At 65.8% G+C, this 27052-nt stretch overlaps 1 protein-coding gene across 9 annotated transcripts in view; it reads right to left on the bottom strand.

The window, feature by feature from the left end:
* The window catches only part of RBFOX3 (RNA binding fox-1 homolog 3), a 179945-nt gene that overhangs the window by 19786 nt on the left and 133107 nt on the right, over window positions 1-27052 (bottom strand). For 6 of the 9 annotated variants that reach the window (XM_064522872.1, XM_064522870.1, XM_064522869.1 and 3 more), the window contains one exon: window positions 10464-10508. The exons of 1 other annotated variant lie outside the window; for it this stretch is intronic. In XM_064522872.1, coding sequence (XP_064378942.1) covers window positions 10464-10508 — 45 coding nt within the window. Of the gene's footprint in view, window positions 1-1871; window positions 2247-10463; window positions 10509-27052 lie in introns of those variants that run through there. 2 more of the 9 variants (XM_064522875.1, XM_064522874.1) reach the window with 2 other exon arrangements.

Genomic DNA, 27052 nt, shown 5'->3' with positions numbered 1-27052 from the left:
TCGCCAGCGCTGCTCGCGGGTCCCCGCGCCTGGCGCCTCGCTGCCGAGCGCAAACGCCGCCTCCGGACCCGGGTGCCGAACCTCGGCAGCAGACAAATCCCCTGGAAAGCAGGGAGAGTCTGGCCTTCATCTCACTCGTTAGCCGGGTAAAAATCCAACTCCAAATCTCTTAATAAAACCCTCCTTTCTGGCGCACTCGTCCAAAACTGCTGCCAAGGAGCAGGAGGCTTCTGGGAGAACAGGGAGGAAGAGACGCTAAACACCACGTCCAAATTAAAACAAATAGGGCGACGAAAGCAACCCGAAATTACCGGGGGCAAACTGCCGCGGGCGCGGAAGAGCTGCAAGGAGAGAAAAGCTTCTCCTTCCCGGAGACCTCCCGCCCCGCTTGTGGTCCCGGCTGGCGCTGGGCACGGGGGGCCTGCGGGAACCGCCGCCGTTCCCGGGGCCCGGCGAGAGCTGCAGCCGCAGCGGCCCTGGGCAGCGCGGCGCTCCGCTGCGGCTCCCTGCCCGGCAGGCGGAAAAACGGCAATTCCAGCTAGAAAATGAAATCACCCACGCCTCCACCTCCGCCTGTGCTGGGCCTGGCTGCCGCTCGCAGCATCGGCTGCCTCCCCTCCGAAACCTCCCCAGGGACCGGGGGAATCCGGGGCGATTCCTGCCCTCCGGGGCGCCCGGGCGGCAGCGGAGGAGCCGCCGAGCCCCCTGCGCAGCCCGGGGAAGCCGAGCTTTAAATCCAGCCCCCCCAGCACACCAGAGCCTCCGGCAGCTCTGCCTGCAGGGAGGGGACATAAATCAGGCGCCCGCTGCAGCCGGCCCATGCACCAGCCCGCGGCGCGGCCGGCACCGGCATGCACGCTGCGGCTCCCAGGCGCCGGGGACCGGGCTGGGCCTGGTGCCCCATCCCCGGCGGGCGCCCTGCGGGTTTCCAGCCCCGACGCGCTGCGAGTCCTGAGAAACCTCCAAGGGGACGAACGACCCGCTCTGCCCCGGCTCGCACCGCGCCGGAGCCCGTGTCCTCCAGGTGAGCTGCCCCGGCCGTGCGGCGGGCGCTTAGGATGCCATGAATTTTTAAACTGCTGAAAGCGCAAATGGAGCAGTTAGCCCGCCTGGGAGACGGGGATTTCCGATGCAGCAAAGAGGCTTTTGAAGGAAACACTTCCTCGCCGGAGCGGCGCGTCCCCGGGGACCACCAGCCTGGGAACCGCGGTGCTGGGTCCAGCGGAGCAGCCGCGCACCGAACCGCAGGACGGCAACAGCCCCGACGGGAAGTTAAGGAACCAAAGCGGCGGCGCAGGGGATGCTCCGGCTGCCAGCGCGGCACTGGGGCCGCACGCGCTCCCGGGCTCGGCCAGCCCTGCCGGGACCCGCGTGCCGCACGAGACGGCGGCTTCACGCCTGACGCCGGGTCTCGGCCACAGGCGTGCCTGGGCGCACACGCATGCACACGCGTGTGCATGCACCACCACGCGCGCCCTCGCCCTCTCCCCGGGGCTGCCCAGGCCGCAGACAAGCCCTCTGCCTTTTCCCTGAGCATCCATCATTTTCCCGGCTTTCTGCGGGCGGTAGCGGCCCCGGGGAAGGGAACGCGCCGGCCCCGGCTTTGCCCGCCGCGCTCTGCCGGCACCGCGGCCCCCTCGGGCCCCGGCCGCGCCGCCCGGGCAGACGCCTCGGCAGCAGAACCGGGGACCCCCCGGATGCACTCGCGGCCACGACGCGCGCGGCTCCCGCGGGGATGCTCGCCGGTGCCGGGGGGGCCGCGCGGGGCTGGGGAGGAAGCGGTTAAGCTCCGGCCCTCGGCTCGGAGCGAGCTGGCCAGGGAGCACGTGTGAGCTGCAAAGCAAAAAAATCCCCCGGAGAGGGGCACTTACCTGTTGGAGGTAGAGGAAGGCTGGAGGACAGGGGAGAGAGTGAGGAAGCATGCCTGAGTTGGAGACAAGGAGGCAGCCCGAGTTAGCCATGGAGCACAGCATGTGTTGACAGGTAGCCGTGAAGCTGCTCGCAGTTTCGTCCTCTTCTACACACTGCTTATCCTCCGTCTTCCTGGCTCTCCCCCGCGCTCGCCCCCTCCTCCGGCGTCCCCTCCCGTCCCCCGCGGGTGCTATTTAGGAGGGGCGCATGGGAGGCAGGCTGGCCGCGCTCCTCCGCTCCGCACCCGCCGCGCCGTGCCGTGCCGTGCCGCGCCGGAGGAACAATGCTCCGCTAGCTACTCCGGTGCCATTAGACACTGGCACCGAGCGAGCGGTCTGCAAAGGGTGTGCGTGAGCGGGAGAGAGGAGAGGGGGAGAGAGAGAAAGGAAGGGGAGGAGGAAGGCAGAGAGGGCGAGGGAGTGAAATAAAAGGGGTGGGAGTTGGAGGAGGAGGGGGAGTCCCCTGTGCATTCAGACATCAAACAGAGCTCTGTATAAAATGAAGAGAATCCGTAATGACATGAGAACAGCTGATCCCGCACTTAACCCCTCCGCTGCCGCGGCGCACGCGCTCGCTCGCTCGCGGCGGCTTCCCCGGCCGCCGGCGGCCCCCGCGGCCCCGACGCGCATGCTGCTGCGTCGGGCGCTGCGCGCGGCAGGGCCGGGCTCTGCGGGCAGGGCGGGCTCCCTCCCTCCCGCCGCCGGGGCACCGGCTCTTACCGGGAGTCTCGGTGATGCAACACGGGCACACGCGCCGGGGGAGCTGCGCCGCGCGGCCCCACGCACACACACGCAGACACGTGCACAAGCACCACGCTCGCGGCGGGAGACACGCATGCAGACACAGACCCCCCCGCTGCACGGGCGCGGGCACGTACCTGCCGGCCTCGGCCTCCCCGCGTGCACGCCGCGTGGAGAACCCGCCGGCCTCGCGGCTGGGGGGCTCGGAGGTGCCCGGCCACCCCCGCACGCCGTCCCCGGCAGCACCTGCAAGCTGGCGGGAGCCCGCTCCCCAGCTCGGCCCGGGGTCCCCTCCTGCAAGGGGCCTCGGGGAGCCGGGCGCACCGCGATGCAGCTGCCCCGGATGCCGGAGCGTGCAGAAGCCCCCCGACGCTGCCCCCAGCACCCGCGGCCACGACGGGCACCAATCCCCGGGCAGCAACCCGGGGAGGGGGCTTTTCAGACCTGCTCCTGCTCCTGGCAAATCACTAATCCTGCACCCTTATCCCGGTGGCCTGCGCAGCCCTGCCACTAGCCCAGCACCGGGGACGTCCCCGCATCCTCGCAGGGGTCTCGGCCGGCGCCAGCAGCGCTCGGCCCCGCGGTGCTGCCCGCACACGCCGGACCTGGCCCCGCTCCCGAGCTGCGGCCGGCCCCGGAGCCGCCTGGCTTGCTTTGTGCTCGAGTACGTGGGAAAGCGAAACCTGGGTTCAGTTCAGTTTCCATCTTGGCCAAATATGATGCACAAAGGCAGGGCTGTGCCAGCAGCTGCTGATGCTCCGTCTCCTCCGGAGCCTCCAGCACATGCACAGCCCTGTTCGGAGGCTGGGATTTTCCACAGTATCCCTAGACGTAGCGACATGCTGCAGTGTCCGGGTGCACTCGCAGCGCTTCCAGTTTATGCTGCAGATCCTCAACAGACAGCGCAGAGCGCAGGGCCAAGCCGGAGCCACGGAGCGGGGCGCGCGGAAGCACGGCTCCGGGAAAAGCCTTCCCGAGGGCCGGGAGCGAGGGGGCCGCCGGCGCCCCGCCGGGGTCCTGCCGCGGGACGCCAAATCCGGAGGGGACGGCAGGGCAGGGCGGAGGGTTTCCCATCGCCGCCGGCCCCCCGGCACCGGGAGAAGGAGCCGGGCAGCAGCCCCCGGCCCGGGCAGAGCCGGGAGCGGCACCGCCGGCACGAGGCGCAGCCCCCGCGGGGGCAGAGCCCGCTCGAGGCTCCCCGTCCCCCGCCCCGGCGCCCTGCCCAGCCGCGGCCTCTCCGAAAGCGAAGTCTCCTGGAAGGAAAGTTTATTTATCTGTTTAATTAAGATGTGTTCACCAGGCGCACAGACCCCGTTCCATCTGTCTCACTTACAGCCGCGTCCCAGTAAAATTAAACCTAATAAATATCAGACGGAGGAAAGCAAAGGGCACATGTGAGATATATGATCAAAGGCAGAAGTTGCACAGGGCTGCAGTTCTGAGCACATCTCCCTCTCTGCCCTTCGGGGATGGGTTGGCGACGCGCTCCCATGCACAGGATGGGGCTGGCTTTCCTTCAAATCAGCACTATTTTCATTTTTTATTTATTTTAAATGAACCCTTGAGGCCTCCTCGGTTTTGTTTTCTGGAAGAGGGAGAACAACGCGACGCCGGGACGGCAGCGGCCTCGGCTGCTGGTGCAGAGCCCGGCAAAGCGCCCGGGCGAGAGGCAGCACCGGCGTCGGGCGCGCTGCGACGGGGAGCAACGCCCAAGCGGGAGCGCGGAGGCGGCTCCCGGCCCGGCAGCACCCGGGGCGCACGTCGAGTCCGCCCATGCCCCGCAGCCAAGGCATGCATTAATTAAAAGCTCATTAGGAGTTAGTCATAAAGCGATTAAACAGCAACGCAAAGCAAAGCGCCGTCTCCCGCCCCGGCATCCCCGTTGCTCCCGGCCCTGCTCCAAGCCCTCCCGGCCCTGCTCCGGCTCCGGCGCAGCAGCCGTGTCCGCCGCGTGCTGCCCCTCGTCCCAGCACACCCTCCCACTTCTCTGAAATGGTCCCATTTACAGCTTTTCCATGCACCGCTCCGCCTCTGGAGGCGGGACGCGGGGTTAGAGCCAACGGCAGGTGGATCGGGACCCAAGCAGCGATGATGGACCGGTGCCGAGAGGATGCGGGAGGCTGCAGTGCGGGGAGGCAGCGCGGGGTGTCCGCCCGCACGTCCCAGCCCGGGGGACCGGTGCTCCCCGGCGAAACCAGCCTGGAGGCCCACGAGCGACTCAAGGCTCCGGTGCCGGGACCTTCCGGGCTGCTCCCACGGCCGGGGGCCACGTGCTTCGCCACGGCGGGGTGCACGGAGAGCGGCAGCGCTCCTAGTCCTCTCAATTTCGCAAAGTTTTGCAAAACCTGCTGGGCCTGGCCGGGTGCTGGGAAGGGGCTCGCGGGGGCTGGGATCCGCTGCTGGCGCTGGGGCTGGGGAGCCGGGAAGGGGGCTCCACTCCCCGGTCCCCGCGGCCTCCCAGGCAGCTCCCGCCCCAGAGCACCCCGAACCGTCTCCGAGCCAAATTGCACAGAGGAAGAGCGGCTGGAGGAGGAGGAGGAGGAGGAGGAGGAGCTCGGTCCCGCAAAGCGATGGGGAGGAGGAATCCCCGAGCGTGCACGGGGGAAACGCAAGCAGTGGGATCCCGCGCTCCCAGTGCACCAGACTGCTGCATCCCACGGGACTGGGGCCAGCACCGCTCCGCCGGGACACCCGGCCAGCTGCCTCCACCTCCAGCTAAACTTTCTCCTGCTCTTCCCCCCGCTCCGTCCTCCTCCTCCGATGCCTGCGGCTCTCGGGGGTGACGAAGCCCCGGCCTGCTCCAAACTCCAAAACACACCAGACCTCACCAGCTGGGGAGGGGACCGCGATCCGCCGCAAATATCTGGGACAGCGGCTGTGGCAGCAGGGAGGGGAGCAGGAATGCAGAGAAAGCACATGAAAGTTTAATGGGAACGAGGGAGAAATATCATCTCCTCTCAACTTCGGTTGCATGTTGCAAAGAGGAGCCGGAGGGGGGGGAAGGGGCTGGAGATGCTTCCCCAGCCGGAGCAGCCGGGACGCAGCAGCAGCGGGAACGCATCCTTCACCTATCCTCCGCTCCGGCCCGGAGAAAAGGCCCTGAAACCGTGGGGTTTTCCCCCAAACAGAGCCCTGTTGCTTGCAAGGTGCGAGGGCACCGGCTCCGGCTCCAGACCCAGCGATTCAGCCCTTTGTTCACGGAGGCCCCTGAGGGGGGGCACAGGCATGGGATGGGGCTCGCGGCCCCGGGGGGGGCACGGGCACAGGACGGGGCTCTCGCCCCAGCGAGTGCGCCTGGCTCTCCTGCTTCCCTCACCGCACCTTCCTAAAGCCCTCCGTTTGACAAAATATTTACACAAAATGGCAATTAGGCTCCCTGGATTTAACGAGGATTAACGCGCGGGCGGCAGAGCCGTGACCGAGCAGCTGCCGCGAGCACCTCGGGCTGCCGGGCAGGGGGGCAGCGCTGCCGGGGCCGCCGGCGGGCGAGGGCAGGCGGCGGGGGGAACCGCTCCTGGCGCGACGCGGGGGCTCCCATCCCGGGTCCTCCAGACTCACCGCTTCCCTCTGCACCCCCCAGATCCGGGCCGCCCCATCCATGCCGCACACGGGACGGAGGCAGCGTGGGGCAGCGGCGCGTCCCCACCCGAGGTGACAGGCACATGGCAGCATCAGGCGGGAGGTGCTGGGAAGCAGCCGCTCCATCCTCATTATAGGGCTTTTTAAATGCACAGGCAGGATATTAGCGTTTAAACAGGCTCCGGGACTCCAGGGCAAACTTTAAAAATCATAATATTTATAGAACCCTCCTTCCACGCGCCCCACACGCGCTCTACTTCTCCTGCAATTACTGCTGATTTGAAGACGTTTTGCTTTGGCGTCTCAGCCTGTTGCGGTGCCGACTGCCGAGCCGCCGCTGCCGAGCGCCGCTGCCGCGCTCCCGATGGGAACGCCGTCCCGCCGCGCAGGCGCCCGAGCCCCCCGCGTCCCCCCAAGCTCGCGCCAGCACCGAGACACGACGCTGGGCCGTCGGGCGGGGAACAGAACAGGGCAGAACCAGCTCCCAGACAGACTCCCTGGCACCCGGACAGACCCCCGGCACCTGGACAGACCCCCTGGAGCACCGGACGGCACCCGACGTGCCGGCCCTCGGCTGCCCGGAGGCACGGGCCCGGCAGCTGCCCGAGGGGGCTTATTGCACACCAAAAAAAGGGGGGAGGGAGGGACAAACCCAAATCTTCTCTGACGTCTTTAAGAGAGGAAAGAAGAGTGAGCGCACGAGGGAGGAGGCTGGAGCCGGCGCTCCGGTGCGGCAGGGCACGCGGGGGGCTGCGGGAGTGCCGGCCCGGCCGGAGGCGAAGGCATCAGGCCCAGGCGTCCGGGGGCCCAGGCGTCCGGGGGCACGTGGGAGAGGGAGCGTGGGCTCCCGCTGACACTCGGCAGAGAGTGTGTCCTGCCTCAGTGTTTTCCAGCTGCCCTGTCCATAAGGGCCGTGGCTGCTCCCGTGGTTAACCTACGCGGTGCCAGCGCTCCCTCCCCACGGGAGCCATCCTCCTCCTCCTCCTCCTCCTCCTCCTCCTCCCGCGGTCCCGTCCCCCCGACCCCTCCGCGCGCCTCTCCATCAGGGCAGCGCTGCTTGTCAGCCACTAAATCCGCCGTCCTCCCGGGGCAGCGCTCCGCGGCGCAGAGCAGGGCACCCCGCGCGCTGAACCGGACACCGGAGCGAGGGAATAAATAAGGGAAGGCGGAGGAGCGAGAGGGGCGGCAGATCGGTCTCGGGGGCCCAGCTGGCTCTGACATCTCCAGCCCCGTAATCGTATTCAGAGCTGAGCCAGGGTGAGGCATTTCTCCTCCAGCGCAGCAATAAAGGAAAGCAACACTCTCAATAATTCAGCACCGGGAGAGGGTGATAAAGCGGAGGAGCCTCCACTGCAGGCAGCCGGGGCGGGGGGCTTCCCGCTCCCTCCTATATCTCGGCCAGCAAAGCCCTCTCCTCCTCCGCGGAGCCGCAGGCTGCTGCGCCCCAGCTCCCAGCCCAGCTTCCCCCCGGCACTGCTGTGCTTCGGCCTCCTCGGCGCCTTCCCCAGCGCTGCCCGTGCTCCCGCGGAGGCAGGATCCCTGCGGGAAGCTCCGTGCCTGCAAGGCACGCTCCAACTTTCCTTTGCAAATGGGGCTCCGGGGGCTGCTCGGCAGCGGGGTGTCGATCTCGGGGCTGCAGAGAGCATCTCACCCCCCGGACACCTAACCACGCCGCCGCGGCCACGCGCAGCCCCCGCAGCCCCAGAAATCAAACCCGGGAGCTGCAGGCAGCCTCTCCGCGGACCCTGCGGGCAGGCGGCCCCGCACTGCTGCTCTGCAGCTACCAACCGTGCGGCGGTGGCTAGTGCCTTGCGCTCGCCGTGGCCGCGCATCTCACCCAGGGCCCACGCTCACACGTCAGCTCTGCGCAGGGTTCAGTCCCGCCTGCCCGCAAAGCCCGTCCGGGTGCCGCCGGGGCTCGCGGGGCCTCGGGGTAGAGGGCAGGGACCAGCGGCCACAGTGCGGGGGGATCCGCAGCACACGCCGATCGGGGTCCTTCCCACCCGCCCAGGTATCGCGTTCACGGCGGCCGCCTGCGCACGGCAAGGCACCGGCGCTGCCGAGGCAGAGGGCAGGCGGGCGGTTACGGAGAGCCAGGCGGTCTGCGGTGATGGCCCTCGGGCACGCTGGGGCGCGGGCACCGGCACCGGCACCGCAGCCAGCAGACCCGGCTGCAGAAGGGCTGGAGACGGCGCTCAACAGGTTTCAGGCGCGCAGCTACCACGGCGAGGAAGCCAAAACCGAGCCCGCGAGGCGGAAACGGGACCGACCGCCCTAACGGCTCGCTGCCGACCCGCACGCACGGCGCAGGCAGGAACGCGATGGCTCCCCGTGCCCCCGCGGACCCGGCGGGTGCAGAGCTCTCCGTGCCCTCCCGCTCCGCGTGGAAGCGCCGGCAGCCCGCGGTGAGCGACCTGCCCCCGCGCCCTGCCCGCTCCCAGCGCCAGCACCCGCGGCGTGACACGGCGAGCGATGGTGCCCGGCACCGCCGAGCCTGCTCTGCACCGGTGCCCGCCGCGCTGGGGAGGACGCGCGCCCTGCCTGGGCCCCGCGGCTGCCGGCTCCTGCTAACGACCCAGACCGGTGCCGGCTGCCGGCCCCAACTCCCTGACCTCTCTGACGCCCCGTCTTACCCTGCCCACTCCTCTACCCCCGGCCGCTCCTCCTGCCCCTCGCACCCGCCCCAGCTCCCCCGCTGCGCCCGGCTCTCGCCCGGCTGCGCTTGAGCTGCTCGCGGCCCCCGCTCCGTGGCACCCACCCAAGGCTCGGCACTCGGCTCCCTCCACATATCATCTCGAGGTGCCCTTTCCACAAGCACAGCTTTCGCTGCCAGCAGCGCAACAAATTTAGCCGGCTGCTGACAAGCTACCGGCTCCATCGCCAGCCCCGGCTCCTCACCTCCGGCTCCTGCCCCACCGCCAGCCCCAGCTCCCCGAGGCCGGAGCGAGGTCCTCGCCTTCCCTCCGCCCCTCTCCCTTTTCCCGAGCTCCTCCGACCGCTGAGGCTGCCGTGCCCCGGCACATCCCGCTCGGGCTCTCCGTCGTGCCCAGGCTGCCGGAGCTCCTCCGGGAGCCACTGCCGGCTCCGGACTTCTCCTCCGGGCTGGCACCCGCAGCCCAGCCTTCGCCCCGCTAGTGCAAGTCCTGCCTCTCGGCTCACGCCGCCTGCGATCTCAGCTCCCATCCCGGCCCTCGCATCCTTTCCCTCGCACCTCCTTTTCCACGTTTCCCGAGGAGTCCCAGGACCCCCCAGACCATGCCCGCTCCAGCACCACCAGGGCCTTCGTCCTCATCCTGCCAGCGATGGGTACAGGAGCGCTGCTCCCCAGAGCACCTCTCCTCCCTCCGCTGCCACTTCTACGTGACAACAGCTCCTCCGTGCCCGGCGAGCGGCTGCATCCGCCTCCTCCAGCCCCTCGGGAGACCCTGCTCGTGCCGCGGGACCTGCGGGGGTGCACTGGGTCCCCGCGGGGCGACCTCACCCCTCCGCCCCGCCGTTGCTTGCTCCTTTTCCCTGGTGGCTTCCACGCCGCTTGGGGGGACGCGGGGCCGTGGTGGACCCAGCAGGACGGACCGCGGTCCTGGGTGGGACCAGGCTCTGGTGCGACAGAGCTCGGGGCGATGGCGGGTCCCGTACAGGGGCCGTTACCTGTCTGCCGCCGCAGCGGGCTGCAGCGGGTCACCGGCCAGGCCACCCCACGCGCTCACCCTGCGGGTCTTAGCCAAGGGAGCAGGAGCCGGTGACGGTCACCTCCGCAGCGGGGACGGCAGGACCCAGGGACGAACATCCCGGGGGCGGCCGATTCGGGGCGAAACCCCGCGGGAGGCCCAGTGTCGCCCTGGCTAAGACCCGGGCGAGAAAACGCGGGTGCTGGTGAAGCGGGTTCCCTGGAGAGCCCCCCGCCCGGCCCGCTCGCGAGGCGCCAAGCACAGACAGACAGACACAGCGGCAGCACACGGACGAGCACAGACACTGCAGCCCGCGGCCCGCCTCGCCGGAGACCCGCGCCACTCACGTCACGCCCGCGCCGGGACTCAGCGGCAGCCTCCTGCTCCCTCCCGCGGCCGGGAGCCGCTCCGCTCCGCGGGAAGCACCGACGGCCCCTCTCCCGTGCACCGCCTGCCCTCCCTCCTGCCCCCCCGGGCGCGGGGGCACCGGCGGCAGCGGGGGACGGGGGGCCCGAGGGGCAGAGCACGACCTCGCGCCGGCGGGGGGAAACGAAGGCGTCGGTACCTTGTGTTCAGCCAAGCCTCTCCCGCGGTGCTGGCGCTGGACTCTCTGGGGAAAGACAAGAGAGAGGAGGGAGGATTAAAATCGATGATCGTTATCGCCAACTTGCTTACAGTCGAGGCTGTTTGTGCATCGGCTGGCGAAATTTTGGAATGTGAGCACGAACGCGGGCATCATCTCCCCGGGAACCAGCCCTGGGTAAACGCCTGCGGCTGCCCCGGCTCCGAGCCCGGCCACCGGCTCCTCCGGCTGCTGCGGGGCGCGCCGGCCCCGGGGAGAGCAGGCACGGCGCGGGCAAGCACGGGAGCCGGCCCACCCCCGCGGCCCCCGGCCCCTCCTCGGCGTCCCCGCAGCTCTGCACGCGACGCGGCCACGGCTCGGCTTTGGCAGGAGTTTCGCCGGCTTGGACAGGACGCAGCACCATCGACGCGCTCCAGCTCGCTGCCGGCCCGAGCGTGGGCGAGCTCTGGGGTGGGTCACACCTGAAGGGGCCCCGCGGTCCCCCCGCCCGCGTCCCCCCACCCCGCTGCTCCCCAGAACGAGCCTGGCTCCGCCGCGCTGCCCCGACCGGCCCAGCCCCGGGAGCTTCTTGGAGAACATCCCCGAGTTTCAAAGAAAACTTCCTGAAAGCTGCACTTCGACTAATTGGCTTTTGCAACATTGCCAACCCAAATGTTCATAAATCATGTCAGACCCTCAAAAATAATGAGAACAGCTTATACATCACGAGATTTTTTTAAAAAAGAATAAATGAGGGTTGTTTCTGTTTGCTAACTGCTTCCTCGGGGACCCGGAGGTGTCGAGTCCTGCCAGCGCGGGGAGCCGGGAGCACGGCTGTTCCCACGGGCGGGAGCTGCGGTTCTCCGCCAGCGCCCGGCCCCGCAGGACAGCGCTTCGAGCAAACCACCACCTCTTTCTGCAGCTGCAAGAGCCCCCCTCGCCGGGGCTGCATCCGCGGCATCTCTGGTCCGCGGTGGGCTCGGAGGTGCTGCGGCACGTGCTGCGCCGCGGCGGCTCCCGGGAAAAGTGCGCTGCTTCCCGGGCACTGCTGTTAGCAAACACGGCTCTCTGCCGCGCAGCGGGATAATCAATTATGGTAATTCCTGCCTCGATGCGTCGGATTCACGGAGGAGCGCAGCTCATTAGGCTGGTGCTGGCTCCCATTAGTGCTTTAGGATAAACCCTCCCGAAGGCTCCAGCGCGGAGAGGCGCTTCCCGGCGCCGCGGTCCCCGTCCCGCCCGGCGGCACTGCCGGCCCCGGCAGCAAGCGGACACCCCGGCGTCGCTGCAGCTTGGCGCCTTCCCGGGATGCCCCCAGGGTCTCCCAGCTCCACCGGGAGCCCCACCGGGATCGCGGGAGTGGATGGCTGGAGCCGCAGCGGGAAGCGAAGCCCTGGCTCGACCCAGTGTTCCGGGAGGGTGGTTTGGGAGCGCCGGGAGCGCGGCACCTGCCTGTGCGTGAATTCCCAAAGGATGCCAGCGCTCCCCGGGGAGGTGCGGCGATGGACAAGGTCTCGCTTCCCAAACGCGTTTCCCAGGGAAGGCGCTGCGCCGGGAGCCTCTGCTTGTCCCAAGCACCGCGAGGACCGGGAGCCCGAATCACAGCCTCTCTGTCCTGGAGACGGAGGCAGGCTCCAGGGCAGGCTCCGGGGATGAGGGTCCACGCTAACCGGGGTGGGTGTTGCAGCTGCCCCTGCTCTCGCGGAGATGCTCCTGCTGATCTGCTCTGATCAGCAGAACCAGACCCAGTGAAACCGCCCCGATTTTGCCGGAGGGCCCCGCTCCCAAGCCCCCGCGGCTTTGCATGAGTCTCCCCGGAGCCGTGGGGTGATGTGGCCTTGCACAGGGCCGGGCCCCGAGCCGCGAGGGGACCTGCCGCCGTGCCGCGGTGGCCTCCCCGTCCGGCTCTGCTGGGAAACTTCTCAGCAGAATTTTTTTTTTTTTAAGTACATTTTGACCCGCCTTTCCTCCACCAAAAAATCCTAAATTAATTTTGCTTTTAATTAAATTCATTAGCAAAGATTATCTGGCTGAGGAAAAATAATATCCTGCCCCTCCCTCAGCAGCCCTCTCTATTTATATCCCCTATATACATAAGCAGCAGCGAATATTTCTTTATGGGCCATTAAAGGTTTAATGTTTAATTTATAACCACGTTCTCTGGCGGGCGGGATGGCCAGGCACAATGTCAACACTTTTAATTAAATGAGAAGGATTTTTTTTTTTTTTAAACTAAGAAGGATAAAAAGCTCCGTTCCCGCAGCTGCTGCAGGTGCGGGGTGGGTGCGGGCGGGGGCTGCGCTCGGCAGCACCGGCCCGTCCCGGCCCCCGGGCTGGAAGGGTGCAAAGGCACCGGCAAGCGGGAGCCGGACCCCTGCGGCCAGGCTCGCGGCGGGGCGCCCAGCTCCGCCTGTGCCCAGGCATCGCCGGTGCCAACGCCGATTGCAAACCCCCAGCGCCAGCGATTGCCGTGGATGCTCCAGCCGAACCCCTCCTGCGGCGACGGCGGCTTTGCACCGCTGCCGCCGTTTCCCCGGGGGACGTTGTGCCGCGGAGCACCACGAACGCGTCCGCTGCGTGCACGGTGCGTGCCAGCGGCGAGGGAAGCGGCGCGGGGCCCGCGGCACTGCAGGCACCTGGAGCAGCCGGGCACGTGGCTCGTCCCGCCGGCAGCCCTCGCAGGCGTCCTCGTCCTCACACGTGACACGGGGGCACCCGAGCCCCCCGGAGCAAGCGGCCCAGCTCCCGGCCGCCGGCTCCCTCCGACGTGGCCCCGCTGCTGGGAGCCGAGCGACGGGGCGGCTGCGAGCAGCCGGGTTCCCATGAACGGAGTATTTCATCTTCGGGGAGAGATTAAACCTCGGCACAGAGCAGCGCGAAAGAGATGAGTCAGCAGCCGGCGGAGGGGCGGGCAAGTCCGGCCACCAGCGCTCGGCATCGCCGACACGTTTCGCCGCTTGGCCCTCCCGCAGCTGGGGTCTCCCAGCAGTGCCCGGTGCATGCACGGGGCTGCACCGCACTCCCTGCCCGGGGCGTGCATGGCGCTGCACCCCGCTCCCTGCCAGGGCCCCATGCCCCTGCCTGCCTGGCGTGCGCAGGGCTCGCCGGAGACGGTGCTCGCTCGCCACGTGGTCAGCGGATGGGGTGTGGACCGGGGCCGGGGGCCCTGCCAGGCAGCAAGGTGACCCGCGCACCTCGTGTCCCCCGGCCGGCGGCCGCCGCGTGCCACCCACGGCGCTCCGAGCATCGGCCGGCGTCACGGCGCTGCAGCCGTGCCCGCCCCAGCGCTCCAGGCAGAGCCGGGACTTTGCCCGGCCCCGCCGCTCCCTGCCGGGCTCTCCCGCCCCGCGGCTTTCCGCACGGGAACGGTGCCCCTTGCAAACGCACACCCGTGCTGGACGCGGCCACCGCGGCGCTGCTTTAGCTCCGAAGCCGAGGAGCGAGCAGGGGACGCCAGGAACGGCTCACGCACGCGGGCACGCAAGCACCACGCGCGCCGGGGCCGGCCGCTGCGCCGCGAGCCAAGCGGTGATGGCACCGTGCCGCTCACTAAAAGCATGAGTGTCACTAAATCAATAATTCATTTACTTTAATGAGATAAGTACTTTGAAAACTAATTGCAAACCTGCTCCATTTACTCCAACCCGTTATAGCCCTTAATGTAAATGGCAGCAACGCTGCCGGAGGAAGGGGAAAGGCTTTTGGGGCAAGATAGTGTGTCATCCTCTTCCCTTCTAAGAAAGCGCGATACCAGTTATAAAGAGGAACGGTGCAAACCTAAGCCAGCAGCTCGATGCCTCCGCGGCAGCGGTGGAAGGAGCAGAGCGGAGCAGAGCGCCCAGCCCGGTGTCCCCAGCCCGGGAGGCTCGGGGCAGCGCGGCACGGCCACGGAGGGTGGCACGGCCGCCCTGGCCGCGGGGCAGGACCGTGGTGCCGGCGGGCTCTGCAGCGGGGTCTGCGGCCGCACGAGCAACCGCGGGCTGGAAAATGCAGGGAGCACCGGGGAGGTGACGAGCTCCAGCGAGCTGCCGGGGGAGCGCACCACTGCTGGAAGCTCGTCAGCCTGGGGCTATGATTAGCCTGTGTATAATGAGCAGAGCTGATGGGACATCAGACAGAAGAGAAACCGGATTTGGAGGGGAGGCTTGCGGGGCGGTGGGGAGCTCCTCCGCAGCCCCGGGCTGCGCTCTCCTGGCAGCATCCCGTCTCACGCAGGCTCGGAGCTGGAAAAGCCCCGCGGGTGCTTCCCGGTGCCATCTGCCTCATCCCGGCGCCTCCCGGCAAGGCGCCGACTGCCCTTGGCCTCCGCGGGACGGCCGGGCTCCGGACCCGCGTTCCCGCACGGCAACCCGGAGCGGGCGCGCGACGCCGAGGGCTCCCTTCTTGCTTGCTGGAGCAAATGGCAGGTCATAAAAAGGAACCGTGACAGAAGAGAAAATGTTCCAGAGTCCACAAGGACCAGTCCAGGGTAAATCCATCTGCTCAGCAATTTAGCCAGAAAATCCTTTCCAATCATCCGCGCGGGAGGTCTCTCACCTCGCACTCCCGGTTCTGGGCAAAGCGTTCCTGACTCCGGCGGCTGCAGGCCTGCGCGTGGGGGCATCGCCGGCAGTGGGTGACCCCCCCTTCCTCCTCCTCCTCCTCGGGGTCTCCCCAGCCCCCCGCGAACGGCTCCGGCGGGGGCATCGCGCATTTACTGCTGCAATCTCAACCCGGGTTCGGCCCTCGCGCCCTTCTGCGAGCAGGGGAGCCTCAGAGCCGCGTTGGCGACCTCGAGCAACCGGCCCCACAAAAGGAGAGGCAGGATAATCCCTGCTCGGCAGAGGACTTGGCGTGGCTCAGCCTCCGGCCGCCGCGCGAGCCAACCCGGAGATCTCCCCGCAGGCATCGCTGCGAGTCCCACCTCGGCCGCTCCCGCCTCGCGGAAAATCAATGGCAAGCATCGCAATTAATCACGCAGGGGGCAAATTGATTAGGAGCCTAAATAAGGTCAACATGGTTGTCTGCTTATAGGGTAGGACCCCTTAATCATCACTTTATCTGCAAGCGGCTGCGGAACCTGCAATCACGCTGTCCTCGGGAGCACGGAGGGATTTTTCGCTTATCCCCTGCGATTGCGAGGGCGAGCAGAGCGGGAGCCGCGGCTCTGCCACGGGGAACGGCATTCCAGCACGCACAGCCGTCAGCCACGCGCAGCTGCGAGGCCGAGCATCGCCCCGCGGCCCAGCAAGCCCAGCTGTCTCCGTTGATTCAGAGGAAGACAAAAGCAATTAAGCGCTGCTGCTCTAGGTGCAGTGCATTCCCCCGTGACCCCCAAAGCAACAGCTTATGCTCGAGATTTGATTAGCCCTGTCATTATCTTAGATTGCCTACCTGAAAATATTGTTAGTGGTCACCACGGTATTGAACCTTTGCAGAAATCCAGCCACAGGTCTCATCTCGGTTGCCCCCAGCAGCTGGAAATCCCCCAGGCAGCTTCTCCGCTCCGTAAAGTGCCGGTGCATTTGTTGGAAATGCGCCGCTCCTGAATTTCGCGGGAGCTGACTGGTTTTATAGCCTGATTCTGTCCTTTCTACCACCGCGCTGGGCAGGATGTTTTATGCAGCCCTGCTTTCCCGTTCGGGGATGCGCCGCAAGGCGAGCAGCGCTGCGGGCACGGCGGAGTCGCACCGCGCACGAATCCCCCCGTTTAACCCCGAGACCGCCTGCACCCTTCCCGCGGTGCAGCCCGGTGCATCCAGCCGGCCGCTGCACGGGAGCCCCGGGAAGCTGCTCCTGCCCGGAGCGTGCGCCCTGCCTGCCCCCGGCCGGGGCCGTGCACAGCGGCCTCGCGGGTTATCGCCCGCAGCGCGGCCCCGGCACTGCTGCAGCGGCTCCGTGGCAGGCAGCGACGCAGCGCCCGCAGCGCCTCTCTTCCCGCAGGTCGCCAGGCAGCTGCACGCTGCAACCCCAAACACAGCAAATCGCTCCTCTTCCCTATTTTGCGAACAAAAAGCCCCCGCGGAGGCCGGGAGCGCCGGGAGGAGCTGGCTTGGCCCCCCGACGCGCTCTTCAGAGGAGTGCGGTGCGCAGCGTGTTGCAGGCTGATAGCACACTTTGCTTTGCCAATAGACTTTCCAATTGCAAGCGAAATCAAGTCAATGGGGTATTTTACTCAGCTGGGCCTCTGCTAACAGCAGCCGATTCCGCGGCCGGGCGAGGGGGCTCTGCGGGGGCCGGCGGAGGCTGCGGCCAGGCGGGAGGCGACGGCTAAGGCATCGCCCCCGCACGCAACCAGCCCCGCGGGCGTCCTGCGCCCGTGCAGTCCCCTGGCCAACGCACCGCCACCCCGCCCTCCGCCCCGCACCGCTCCCTGTCGTTGCAAATGCAGGTATAAATATTATAATTCGGTTTAATATTTAATATAGGCAGGTTAAATAAGCATCCCCGGCCCCATAAATAATCATTAACGGAGGGCTCTAATTGTGCTGCTGGGACCCTGCTCGTGACTTATTTAGAGGGCAGCGCTTCTCCCGTCCCCCGCTCCCACGCGCCGCGGCTTAACCTGCCGCCCAGCCTCTTCCACAACAGCCTGAGGGGACGTGGCAAAGCAGGTGACACCGCGCCAGGGCCACCCGCTGCCACCTGCACCCGCGACGCCGGGCCAGAGGGGACGTGGCAGCCAGCAGCACCCGGGGACGAGCAGGCTGCGAGCGGCCGCAGCATCCCGATACGGAGGCGCACCGCAGGAAAGTGGTGCGTGCAACTGGGGAAATGCAGGAAAATAGTGCATGCGACTGGGAAAAAGGTGTGTGCTACTGGGAAAAACGTGGGAAAGTGGCGCGTGCAACCGGGAAAACATGGGAAAACGGTGCGTGCAACCAGGAAAATGCAGGAAAACGGCGCGTGCAACCGGGAAAACATGGGAAAACGGCACGTGCAACCAGGAAAATGCAGGAAAATGGCGCGTGCAACCGGAGCCAGGCCAAGCCGGAGGGACAGAGAGGCGCTGGGGGGAGGCTGCGCGGGCCCCCCCTCCGCCGTGTGAGCTCGCTCCCGGAGCGGCGGTAGCCAGGGGCTGCCCGAGCAGCCGTGGCGCAAAACACGACAGGGCGGCGGAAGGGGAAGGCTTTTATCATAAATACGAAGCTACGGTAAAATTGATTGGAAACAATAGTTTAAAAAAATAAAAAACAGAGTGCCCAGGGAACTGGCCGGGGGCAAGTGCTCCGAAAGTGCAGGAGAGCCGAGACACAGAGGACAAGTAAAGCGCAGGAAAACCTCCGTGTAAGAAGGTTTTTCCCTTAAGGGATGCATTGATGCATTGCTTTAAAAAAAGGTTTGTTTTTTGCTCTCTGTAGCTTAATTTCATCTCGAAATGAAAAACTACAAAAGTAAATTGAAACAGCCCTCTGCAGCGAGCCTGGACCGCTGCCTCGCGACCGCTGGGCTGATTTAGCTGGAAATGCAGGCGCTGCCTTCGCTGTGCCGCGGACGAGATGTCACCGCGCGACCCGGGAGGAGGGAGCGGGCGGCCGCGCGGGCTCGGCTCCGGGCGGACACGGCACAGCACCGGCAGGAGCGGGAACGCCGGACCCAGCCGGTCCCGGCGCCGGCAGGTGCTCACAGTAAACCCAACATGAGCCTAAAATGAGAGCAACAGCTCTCTCCGGGCCAAGCAAAGGATTTCGTCCCTGGAAACGGCACGGAAAAGAAAAGGAAATAATGAAACGCGACTGTAGGAAACACCTTAACATGTCTTCTGCTAGTCTGGGAGATGCGACAAGCTCCCGCGCCCCTGCCCGGGGCTGCCCGTCGCGCTAGGCATGTCCTTGCTGCCCGTCGCGCTGCAGCGGGATACGCGCGATCCTCCAGCGCGGCGTTGGCACGCTGCACGTAACTGCAACGCCGGTGCTGCTCGGAGCGCATCCACGACGCACGCCAATGCACGTGACGGACTTGACACGTCCGCGGGGACGCAGCCCGCGCCGCGGCCAGCCCATCGCAGAGTCTGGGCTGCAGCGCTACGGAAAACGGCGTATTTTATCTTTATGTGTCAGGATTTATATAAAAAGGGGATAGTTCAGCTCTAAATGTAATGAGTTGGAAGAACAGCCCTCCAGTGGCTTCCTCCAGCTAGCGCGGCATCAATAACATCGATTGCTAAAAATAACTAATAACCCTGGCCCGGCGCGGCCGGGAGCGCTCGGCACGGCACCGTCCAGCCTCGCCGCTCCGCGCGGCTCGTGGGGAGCTCCCCGGGGAGGGCGGCCTGGCGCGGCCCCCTCGGAGCATCCCGCGCGGGGCCGCGGCTGGGGCACAAACATCCCTCCAGACCCAAAGCCCGGCAGGCGCCCGCGGGCTGCTCCGGCCCGGCACCACTGGTTATCCGCTCCTGCAGCCGGGGCCGGCCAGGCAAAGGCACGGACGCTCCTCGGGAGCAGGCGACCGATGCAAGTGAAAAAACAGCACGTTTGCATCTATCTGCAACCACATAATGCACAAATCCATCGGGCCAGGCCCCTCCGCCCGCACGGGAAGCTGTCGCTCAGGACTCGCCAGTCCCGGCAAAGGCGCTGCCGGACGCGACCCCTCTGCAAACAGATGAGAAGGGACCAGCAAAGCTCCCGTTCCCCATTTCTCCATCCCCTGACTTCTCCGACATTGCACGTTTCCAAAAAAGTAGAAGGATGCAGCTCTGCTTCCGCCCCCGCCGGCGCCCGGCTTCCCGCTGCCCGTCTGCCCGGCTTCCCGGGACGGGAGCAAACCCAAGGAGGGAGGAAACGATAAACCGCCAGCTGCAGTTCGGGAGAGAGAGTTATTTGGCCTGTTGAAAATGAGTCTAACTTAATAGAGAAGAAATAAAGTGTTTTAAAATTAACGACATAAATGTCTGCCCTGATCGCGGGGATATTAAACTATATGGTTATTTGACTGCCTTTCGCAAAGTTACCTCTCCGCGCACGCCGGGAGCGGAGCGAGGTGAGCGGGAGCAGGTGGGCAGCGGGACGGGCGCCCCGGCCCCAGCCCCTCCCGTGCCGAAACCCCTCCAAAAATCACCCCGGAGTGGCGACACGGGACCCCGCAGCTCCGCGAGCGACGCGGGAGCAGGGCACGGCCACACTGCAGTTATTTGTAAATAATCCTTAATTAACGAGCGCCGCGGTAACAGCCGGCTCGGTTCTGCTCCGGGCAGGGACGATGGCAATCTCCATTCCTCCGCTTTCCAATTACGTCTTCGGGGAGGGAGGCAGAAACTAGCCAGGGTGAATTAGAGAGACTTTTGTCGCGTTTAATATCAATTCATTTTGCAGACTGCTGACACAGCAGGATTTCACAGCTCGAAATTTATGCTTCTTTTGAGAGACATGCGCAAAAAAGGGGGGGAAAAAAATACCCTGCCATCAGCACAAAAGTACCAACTCTGCGGGCAGGCGCGGGGCCGGGGCGGCCCAGGAACGCCGGGGATGCCCAGGCACTGCCACCGCGGTGCTGCACCGCGCCGCTCGCCGGCAGAGGCACCGCTAACGACGGAGCCGTTATTGCGCCGTGTTCCTCGGCCCCAAGGGGGTTTTATGCAAAATGACACACAATATAAATGACTGTTGTAAACAGAGAGTTTAATAAAGGGCTGTGTGCGAATTTACAGCCTCCCCAAGGATAATTAAAATTATTTATCTACTTACCTAGCTAGCCGCCGGAGCAGTCTATTAATTATTATCTATTATACGCGGCCTGCTTTGCATGCTGCCGGTGCGGCGCCTGACGACCCCGTCCAGCACGGACGGGCGGCAGCACGGGGGGCCACGCGGGACGGCACCACCGCGGCGCTCAGCCACGCGTTCGTGCACCCGCCGCCGGCCCCGAGGCACCGACCCGCATTGCAACACGGAGCAGCGTCACGTCCCCGGCGATGCGGAGCTGCTCGCAGGCGGCGATGCCGGGAAATGGGAACCGGGCGCATCGGCACCCCGCCGCAGCGCTACCTGCTCCCGCTATTTATCACCCTGCCGGAACGACCCGTTCGGAGGCGCTGGGATCCCCCGGCTCCTCTCCGCACATCAAGAGACCTCAGGGGGCTCCAGCATGCCGGTACTTAACGTTGTTTTATTGGCTTAATAAACCCGGCTGACGCTGCCAGGTGCCCGCTGCGCTGCCGAGGGGCTGGAGCGGGCGAGCGCCGGCGAGCAGAGCCGCCCGGGCAGGGCACGGCCCCGGCCCCGGAGCCGCGGAGCAGCTTGTCGGGAGCGGCAGCTCCAGCTGCTCATCGCCGCCGCGGGCGAAGCGAGCTGTCAGCTCCCGCCAGCGCGCCCATTAATCACGGCGGCGATTGCTCTGCCTCCCTGCCCTGCCGGCTCCTCGCGGGGCCCCCGCAGCCCGACCGGGTGCCGCGCACAGGTGCCGGAGGTGGGACCCTGCGGTTCCCACGCTGCAGCGGCGCTCGCAGCCGCTGGCACCCAGCATCCCGCCCGGCAGCGGGACGGGACGGGGACCTCGGCGAGGAGCGATCCCCAGCGGCAGCCGCTGGGCTGTTAGGACAGCGCCGTCGTTGGGAGCGCGAAGCCTTGCACCGGGTGGAAGCCGCGCAGTCACACTCCCGGCCTCGCAACCTCGTGAAAGCCACGTGGTCGAATCCCAGGTCCCGCGGGCCTCTGCGCCCCCCCGCAGCAAGCAAGATGCAGAGACGTTGATGGACGGCTCAGGGGCCACGCGGGGCGGGGGGGTAAATGGGGCCACTCGGCGAGGCGCGGGCAGCCCCTGGGCTCACCCCGCGGCAGATGCATGTACTTCGGATGCTCAATGCCAAATAAAACCATCGCAACCAGGCTGCTGTCGACCCTGCTGGAGCCTCTGCGCTGGCCCAGAAGCCCCGTTTTACAGGGCACAAATCGCTGCTCGAGGGCACCACTGCCCCGGAGCCCGGGGGCACCTCGGGGCTGGCGCGGTGAGGCTGGGGCAGAGCAAAGGGCTGCCAGCAGGGCAAAACCGCCCTTCCCTTGCTTTTCCCGTCCTTGCTCTGAGCGTGTCTGGCACGCTGGCAGGATGCTGTGCAGGCCACACTTATCACACGGCTCCCGCTGCAAACCCTCGCACAGGTGCCGGGAGCAGCGTGGCGCAGCAGCAGCCTGTGCAAAGCCCCTTCCGAGCCTGCCGCCCATCGCACCGCGCTTGCCAGCGCCCGGCCCAGCGCTGCTCTAAGCACACCGCTGGCCCTGCTCCCTTCCTCTCCGCCGGCTGCCTCCAGCCCCGACCTCCAGGATATTTATTGCTCGCTCCCTCCTAAATCAGGGCGGGCGTTGGGGCTGCTCGCACAGCTCTACCGACCGCCGCGGTTCCGTTTAGCTTGCAGAAAACGCGGCGTCGGAGGAGCAACCCGCCCCGGCGCTGCCCGCGCTCGGCCCCGGCGTGATGGACGATTATGGACCATCTGCACTTCCAGGAGGGGAGAGATTTACGAGCAGCGCAGACAGCGAGAAGAGTGTCCATTACTATAACTCACCGGCCTCTTCAGAGATATTGCAATCAGGGCCCGCGGCCGCTGCGGCGGGAGGCTCCCGCTCCAGCGCTGGCAGGGAGGAAAATCAATTAGGTTTCTTTGATGCGCTGCTGGCAGCGGGGGGGAGGGCAGGCGCAGCCCGTGCCGGGGACCCCCGGCACTGCGCAGCAGGACACCGGCCCTCCCGCAGGTCCCGCTGGCCCGGCGAGGACGGTGGCATCACCCTGGCTTTGCGGGAAAGCACCACACGAGGCCGGCTCTGCCCGTCCGGCAACGCCGAGGCCGAGCCACCCTGCAGACGTGCTGGGGCTGGGAGCGCGCACGGCACGGGAGCAGCACGTCGGGCCGATGGGGCCGGGATGCGGCTGCTGCAGCGGCTCCGCCGTCGCAGGGGCCGGGGCGGCATGGCAGGAGGGCGGCGGGACTGGAAGAAGTCAGCGACGGGGGGGCGCATCTTTTCCAGGCCAGCGGTATTAAGTGCTCTCACGCTGAGCACCTGCCCCTCCTGGCTTCATTATTACCATCATCTTGATTAAGACTTGATAGAGTCCAGGATTCATTAAGAAAAAAAGTGCCCGAGGGCACCACAAAGCCTCGCTGGCTGGAGCCTGGCGCAGACCGAGCGGGGAGGCAGCAGAAGCAGCACCCGACTCTTCAGCCCCCCCCACGTGGAGAAACTACAGCTGAGGCTATTTATACGGCCACTCCATAAACTCAGCCTGTGTTCGTGGAGGCCTTCCTTCATTAAAGCCTTAATGCCGGAGTCCAGCAGCTACGATGCCGCCCTCCCTCCCCAGCGAGATGCCCCGCAGACCTTGGCCGGGGGGGGGGACAGCAGAGCCACCTCCCCTCAGCCCTGCAGCCCCTTGACCCCAGCGCGAGAATCAAAGATCCGCAGCTCCCGAGGAGAAACCCCTGCAAGCCCCGCATCCCGCAGCAAAGCTACTTCCCAAACTGTTGCTCGCGTCCGCAGAGCAGCTTTCCACCCGGATCTGCAGGCAGCCACGGGCTGGGAGAGAGCAGCGTGCGGCAGCTCGGCTCGCTTTCATCTCCCCTGCGAGCCGCGGCGAGGAACGGCTGCGCCCCCGAATCCGGAGGAGTCGGCGCGCGGAGTCAGTGCCGTCGCCAGGACCGACCGGGGCCGGCCCGCTTTTCACGGATGAGCGGAGCCACCCACAGCTGCGCTCTGCGGAAGAGCCGGGTTGGAAAGCAGCCTCCGCCCGCCCGTTCCCCGGCTCTGCAGCCCGGCGCAGGTGGACTCACACCTCCCGTGGCGCGGGGCTGACGAGACACGAGCAGAGAAGCGCGCGTGCACTCGTTTGCACGGAGACGGGCTCCAGCGAAGGTGGCACCAGACGGGGGAAACCCCTAACGTTGGCCTGTTTCAGCTACGAGCTAAGAGCTAAGACTTCCCCAGATTTCCATGCACAGACTCCATCACGCGTGTTCCCGGGAACCGCAGGGACAAGCCCTGCTCGCCCCGTGGGGCCACCAGCCTCCGTTAGGGGCAGCATTTGACAAGCGAACACAGATGTTTCCATATCGCTTACTCGGCCCGTAAGGACGGAGGCTGCAGCAGACCTGCAGAGCTCTGAGCCGATGGCCCAAGTCATCCCTCCCCACTGCTCTACGAGGCCTACAGCAGCTGCAAAGGGCGGTATTTCCGCTCCCTCCATGGCAGGGCTTCCCCTTGACCGAGGTCTTTAGCAGAAAGACCAAGCACACACCAGCCGCGCATGCACAGCGCCCGCCACCCGGGCAGGGTCTTCCCAGGGGACCGCGGCCCAGGAGCGACGCGGGGGACGGAGGGGAGCAGCGGCATTTCCGAGCGGCAGAGGCGAGGAGGAGAGAGATACATGTTGAATAACAAGGGTGAATTCCCCTGAGCTTCGGTGTTTTTAATGGTGGATTAGACTGTCAGGCAGCAATTAAATGGTGTAATAAAAAGCTAAGTGCTCATATTTCAAGGCTCCTGCCTCCTGCTCTGCAGGGCGGTGGAGGGCAGGAGGCCGCTCCGGCTCCCCGTGCGGTCCAGCCTTGGCTTTTGGAGGAAGAGCGGAGGAACTTTTCAAAGGAGATTTGCACACAGTTTACATAGAATATGCCAAAAGTGGGATTACAGAGCATAAATCTGTGCAAACTTCCTTCGGCAGCCTTTGAACGTGTGGCTTTTGAACGCGATGCTTCTCGCAGTCTTTGTGGCCTGCTGTTCGGAGACACGGAGGGACCGGCACGGAGATGCAGCCCCGCAGCCGCTTCCTGAGGAGCCTTGTTTTTGTTTTTCTTAAATTGGGGGGAGAGAAAGCAAGGCAAGTGTTTGGGAAAGTTGAAAGCAGATAAAACTGGCAGGAGCCGGGCACCGCGCTGCGTGCAAGCCTCGGCCACCACCGGCTCCCCGAGGGATGCCGGCAGCTCCGCTGCCCCCGTATCCCCCTTTGCAGGCAGCTGCCCCGACGCACTCGTGCCGCGGGCAGGAGCAAACCAGAGGCCTCCTGAAGACCAGGACTCCGGCACGGCACAGCATTATTCCAGCCGGGTTTGACCCCAGGCTGGGCTGCGCTCGCTCGGGGAGGACACGGTCCTGCCGCCTCTCGCCCTGCGTGGAAGGAAGGCAGCGATGGTCCTCGCGGGGCTGCAGACCACAGGGGAGCTGGGCAGAGCCCAAACATGCCGCTTCGCAAAGCTAAGCCTAACTCTGACTGCGCACAAGCTGCCGTCGCTTTCCACTCTGTACCCAGCGCTGGAACAACATGTCCAGAAACGACGGGCGCAGGGCAGCGTCCCCATCTCGCACGGATGACGGCCGAGCTGCGCCTTGCCTGGGCTTCCAGCATCCAGCGCGCGATTCCCGCAGGAATAGCATCCAGTCTCTGGAGCCTCAGGCAAACCATGCCCCAAAGGACAGCGCGGCTGGGGCGGGAGGGCAATAACCACGGTGGGGACAGGCAGCCCGCCCGCAGTGGGAGCTCACAGGGTCTCCGCTCCCTCCAGCACCCCCGGGAAATCCAGGAAATCCAGGCTGGGCTCTGCCGGTTCCCTGTGCAGCCTGGGCTCCCGGGACCGCGCAAGCCGGTTTCCTTCCTCTTCCTGCGACCTCCTGCTCCAGCTGCTGTTCCCACAGCCACTGAGCCCTCCTCCTCCTCCTCCTCCCAGCACCTCCCGCACCCGCCGGCGGGGAGCCGGTGCAGCGCAGGGCCCGTGGCACAGAGCTGTGCAGTGGCCATGCCGAGCTGCCAACGTTCATCAGGCCGGGAAAGCACCACGACACTTCCATTACCGGATGGTGGGGAATTTCAGACGGATTGTGGGGAAATGCAACAACATCTCTGCGAAGCAGCATCTCCAAGCTGCGTTAACATCTACCATAAGGCCTCTTCCTGCACCCACCGTAGTCCGGCAGAGCTCTGTCTATTAAACATTTACTCCCTCCTTGCACCGTTTCTGCAGCCCCTGCTCGGCCGCGGGTCGGAGCGCTCCGGGCACGGGCAACCGCCAGGCACCGCACGGCCCAGGCACAGAGACCCACGGGCAGCCGCGAGCAGGCAGCTGCATTTGGACCTGCTCTAGAGGGACCAGAGAACACGTCCCCCCCCGTCAACCCCTGCTGCCGTGTCGCTCGGCGGGACCTCGCTTCAGGCCCTGTGCACTGAATAACAACGCGCCGTGAAACACAGCTGTGTATCAGAGACCGTGAATTTACTCCCGAACCTCTGGGGCCCGGGGAAGCCTGACGCACATAACTTGCAGTATTTTATAACGGCCTCAACTCCTCAATGAACATCTGCAATAAACCTCTAAGTGCAGCCAACAATCACGCATGGCACCGGGCTGCAGAAAGCCCGGACGAGGAGGCTGCGGAAGGGAAGAAACCTTCAAATAACACTCCAGAAGACCGAAACTTAATACTTGAGGACACTCTCTACAATCACAGGCTCCATGTTTTGGTAGCTCTTCTCAAAACCAATACAGCTGAGAGGGATTTTGTGCAGAGAAATGCAAAAGCAGAGGACTCTCCCCGGTGCTCGGGGCACCCAGCTCCTCTCGCGAGCTGCCCGCGCACCTGCATCCCCGCTGCTCTCAGCAGGATCCCAGGGCTCCTCCAAGCCAACACAGCAGCACGGCCTCGGAAACCACGCACGCCTGGAAAGCGAAGGGAAGGGGCTCCAGGACGGGCCCGGGTTCCCGTCTGCAGCCTCCTCTCCCGCCGGCACAGCGTCGGGCACGAGCTGCTGCAGCATCCCGGAGCCGCAGCAAGGCGCGGGACCCGGGGACGAGGCAGCACTGGTCTGCGTAACTGGGGCCCCGGCCCCCAGCCGGGCAGGGAACAGGGGCCTCGGGAGCATTTTGTGCCTCCCCAGCCAAGCCCGGCTCCGCAGCCTGGGGAGGGGACGCGGTGGTGGGGAGGGACCGGCTCAGCCCTCTCCTGCCTCCCCATCCCACATCCCAGCAGTGGCTCCCGCCTCCCCGTCCCGCATCCCAGCGGCAGCTCCCCCGGCCACCCCGCCGCTCGTTTGCCGAGCCTGTCACGCAGGATTAGATGTAATGAAAACCATGTGCTTTTCTAACCTCATTGTGCATCTTGTGTTTAGGGCCCTTGCTTTATCAGTTTTTATCCCGTGTAATATTCATCACGCTGGTTTATTTATGGGCCCCCTCTTCGGGAAGGTATTTTTCAGGCCTGGTGAATAAAACATAAGCCGTTGCTGCTTGTCAGAGCGAATGCGGCTCCTCTGATGTCAGCCTGACTAACGGCCTTTAGTTTTCTCCAACGACTGCACTTTGAGAGAAATTTATTTGTATTTGGGTTCGCATTGGTTGGGGAGATGTGAATTCTTTTCCCTTCAGAATAAATGAAACTTTAGCTTTACGGGAACCGGCAAGAAGCGAGCAGGAAAGCCAGGCCCGGTGCCGCGGCAGCTCTTCCCGTGAAACTCCCGTTCCCTGGGAAGGAAACACCCCCCCGGGAGCTTTGCACTCGGAGCAGAGGGTTTTCCAAGTCTCTGAATGCAAAAATCAGAAGGTGAAATTAGGTCCTTCTCCGTGACGGCATCTCTGCCTTGGAGCTGGGAAAGGCACGTCCCTCCTGCTCGCAGGGATTCCCCCTGCCCCCTCCGGC

Source organism: Dromaius novaehollandiae, chromosome 18 (genome assembly GCF_036370855.1).
Source record: "Dromaius novaehollandiae isolate bDroNov1 chromosome 18, bDroNov1.hap1, whole genome shotgun sequence".
Lineage (NCBI taxonomy): Eukaryota > Metazoa > Chordata > Aves > Casuariiformes > Dromaiidae > Dromaius > Dromaius novaehollandiae.
This window is presented reverse-complemented; position numbering and strand designations above follow the sequence as displayed.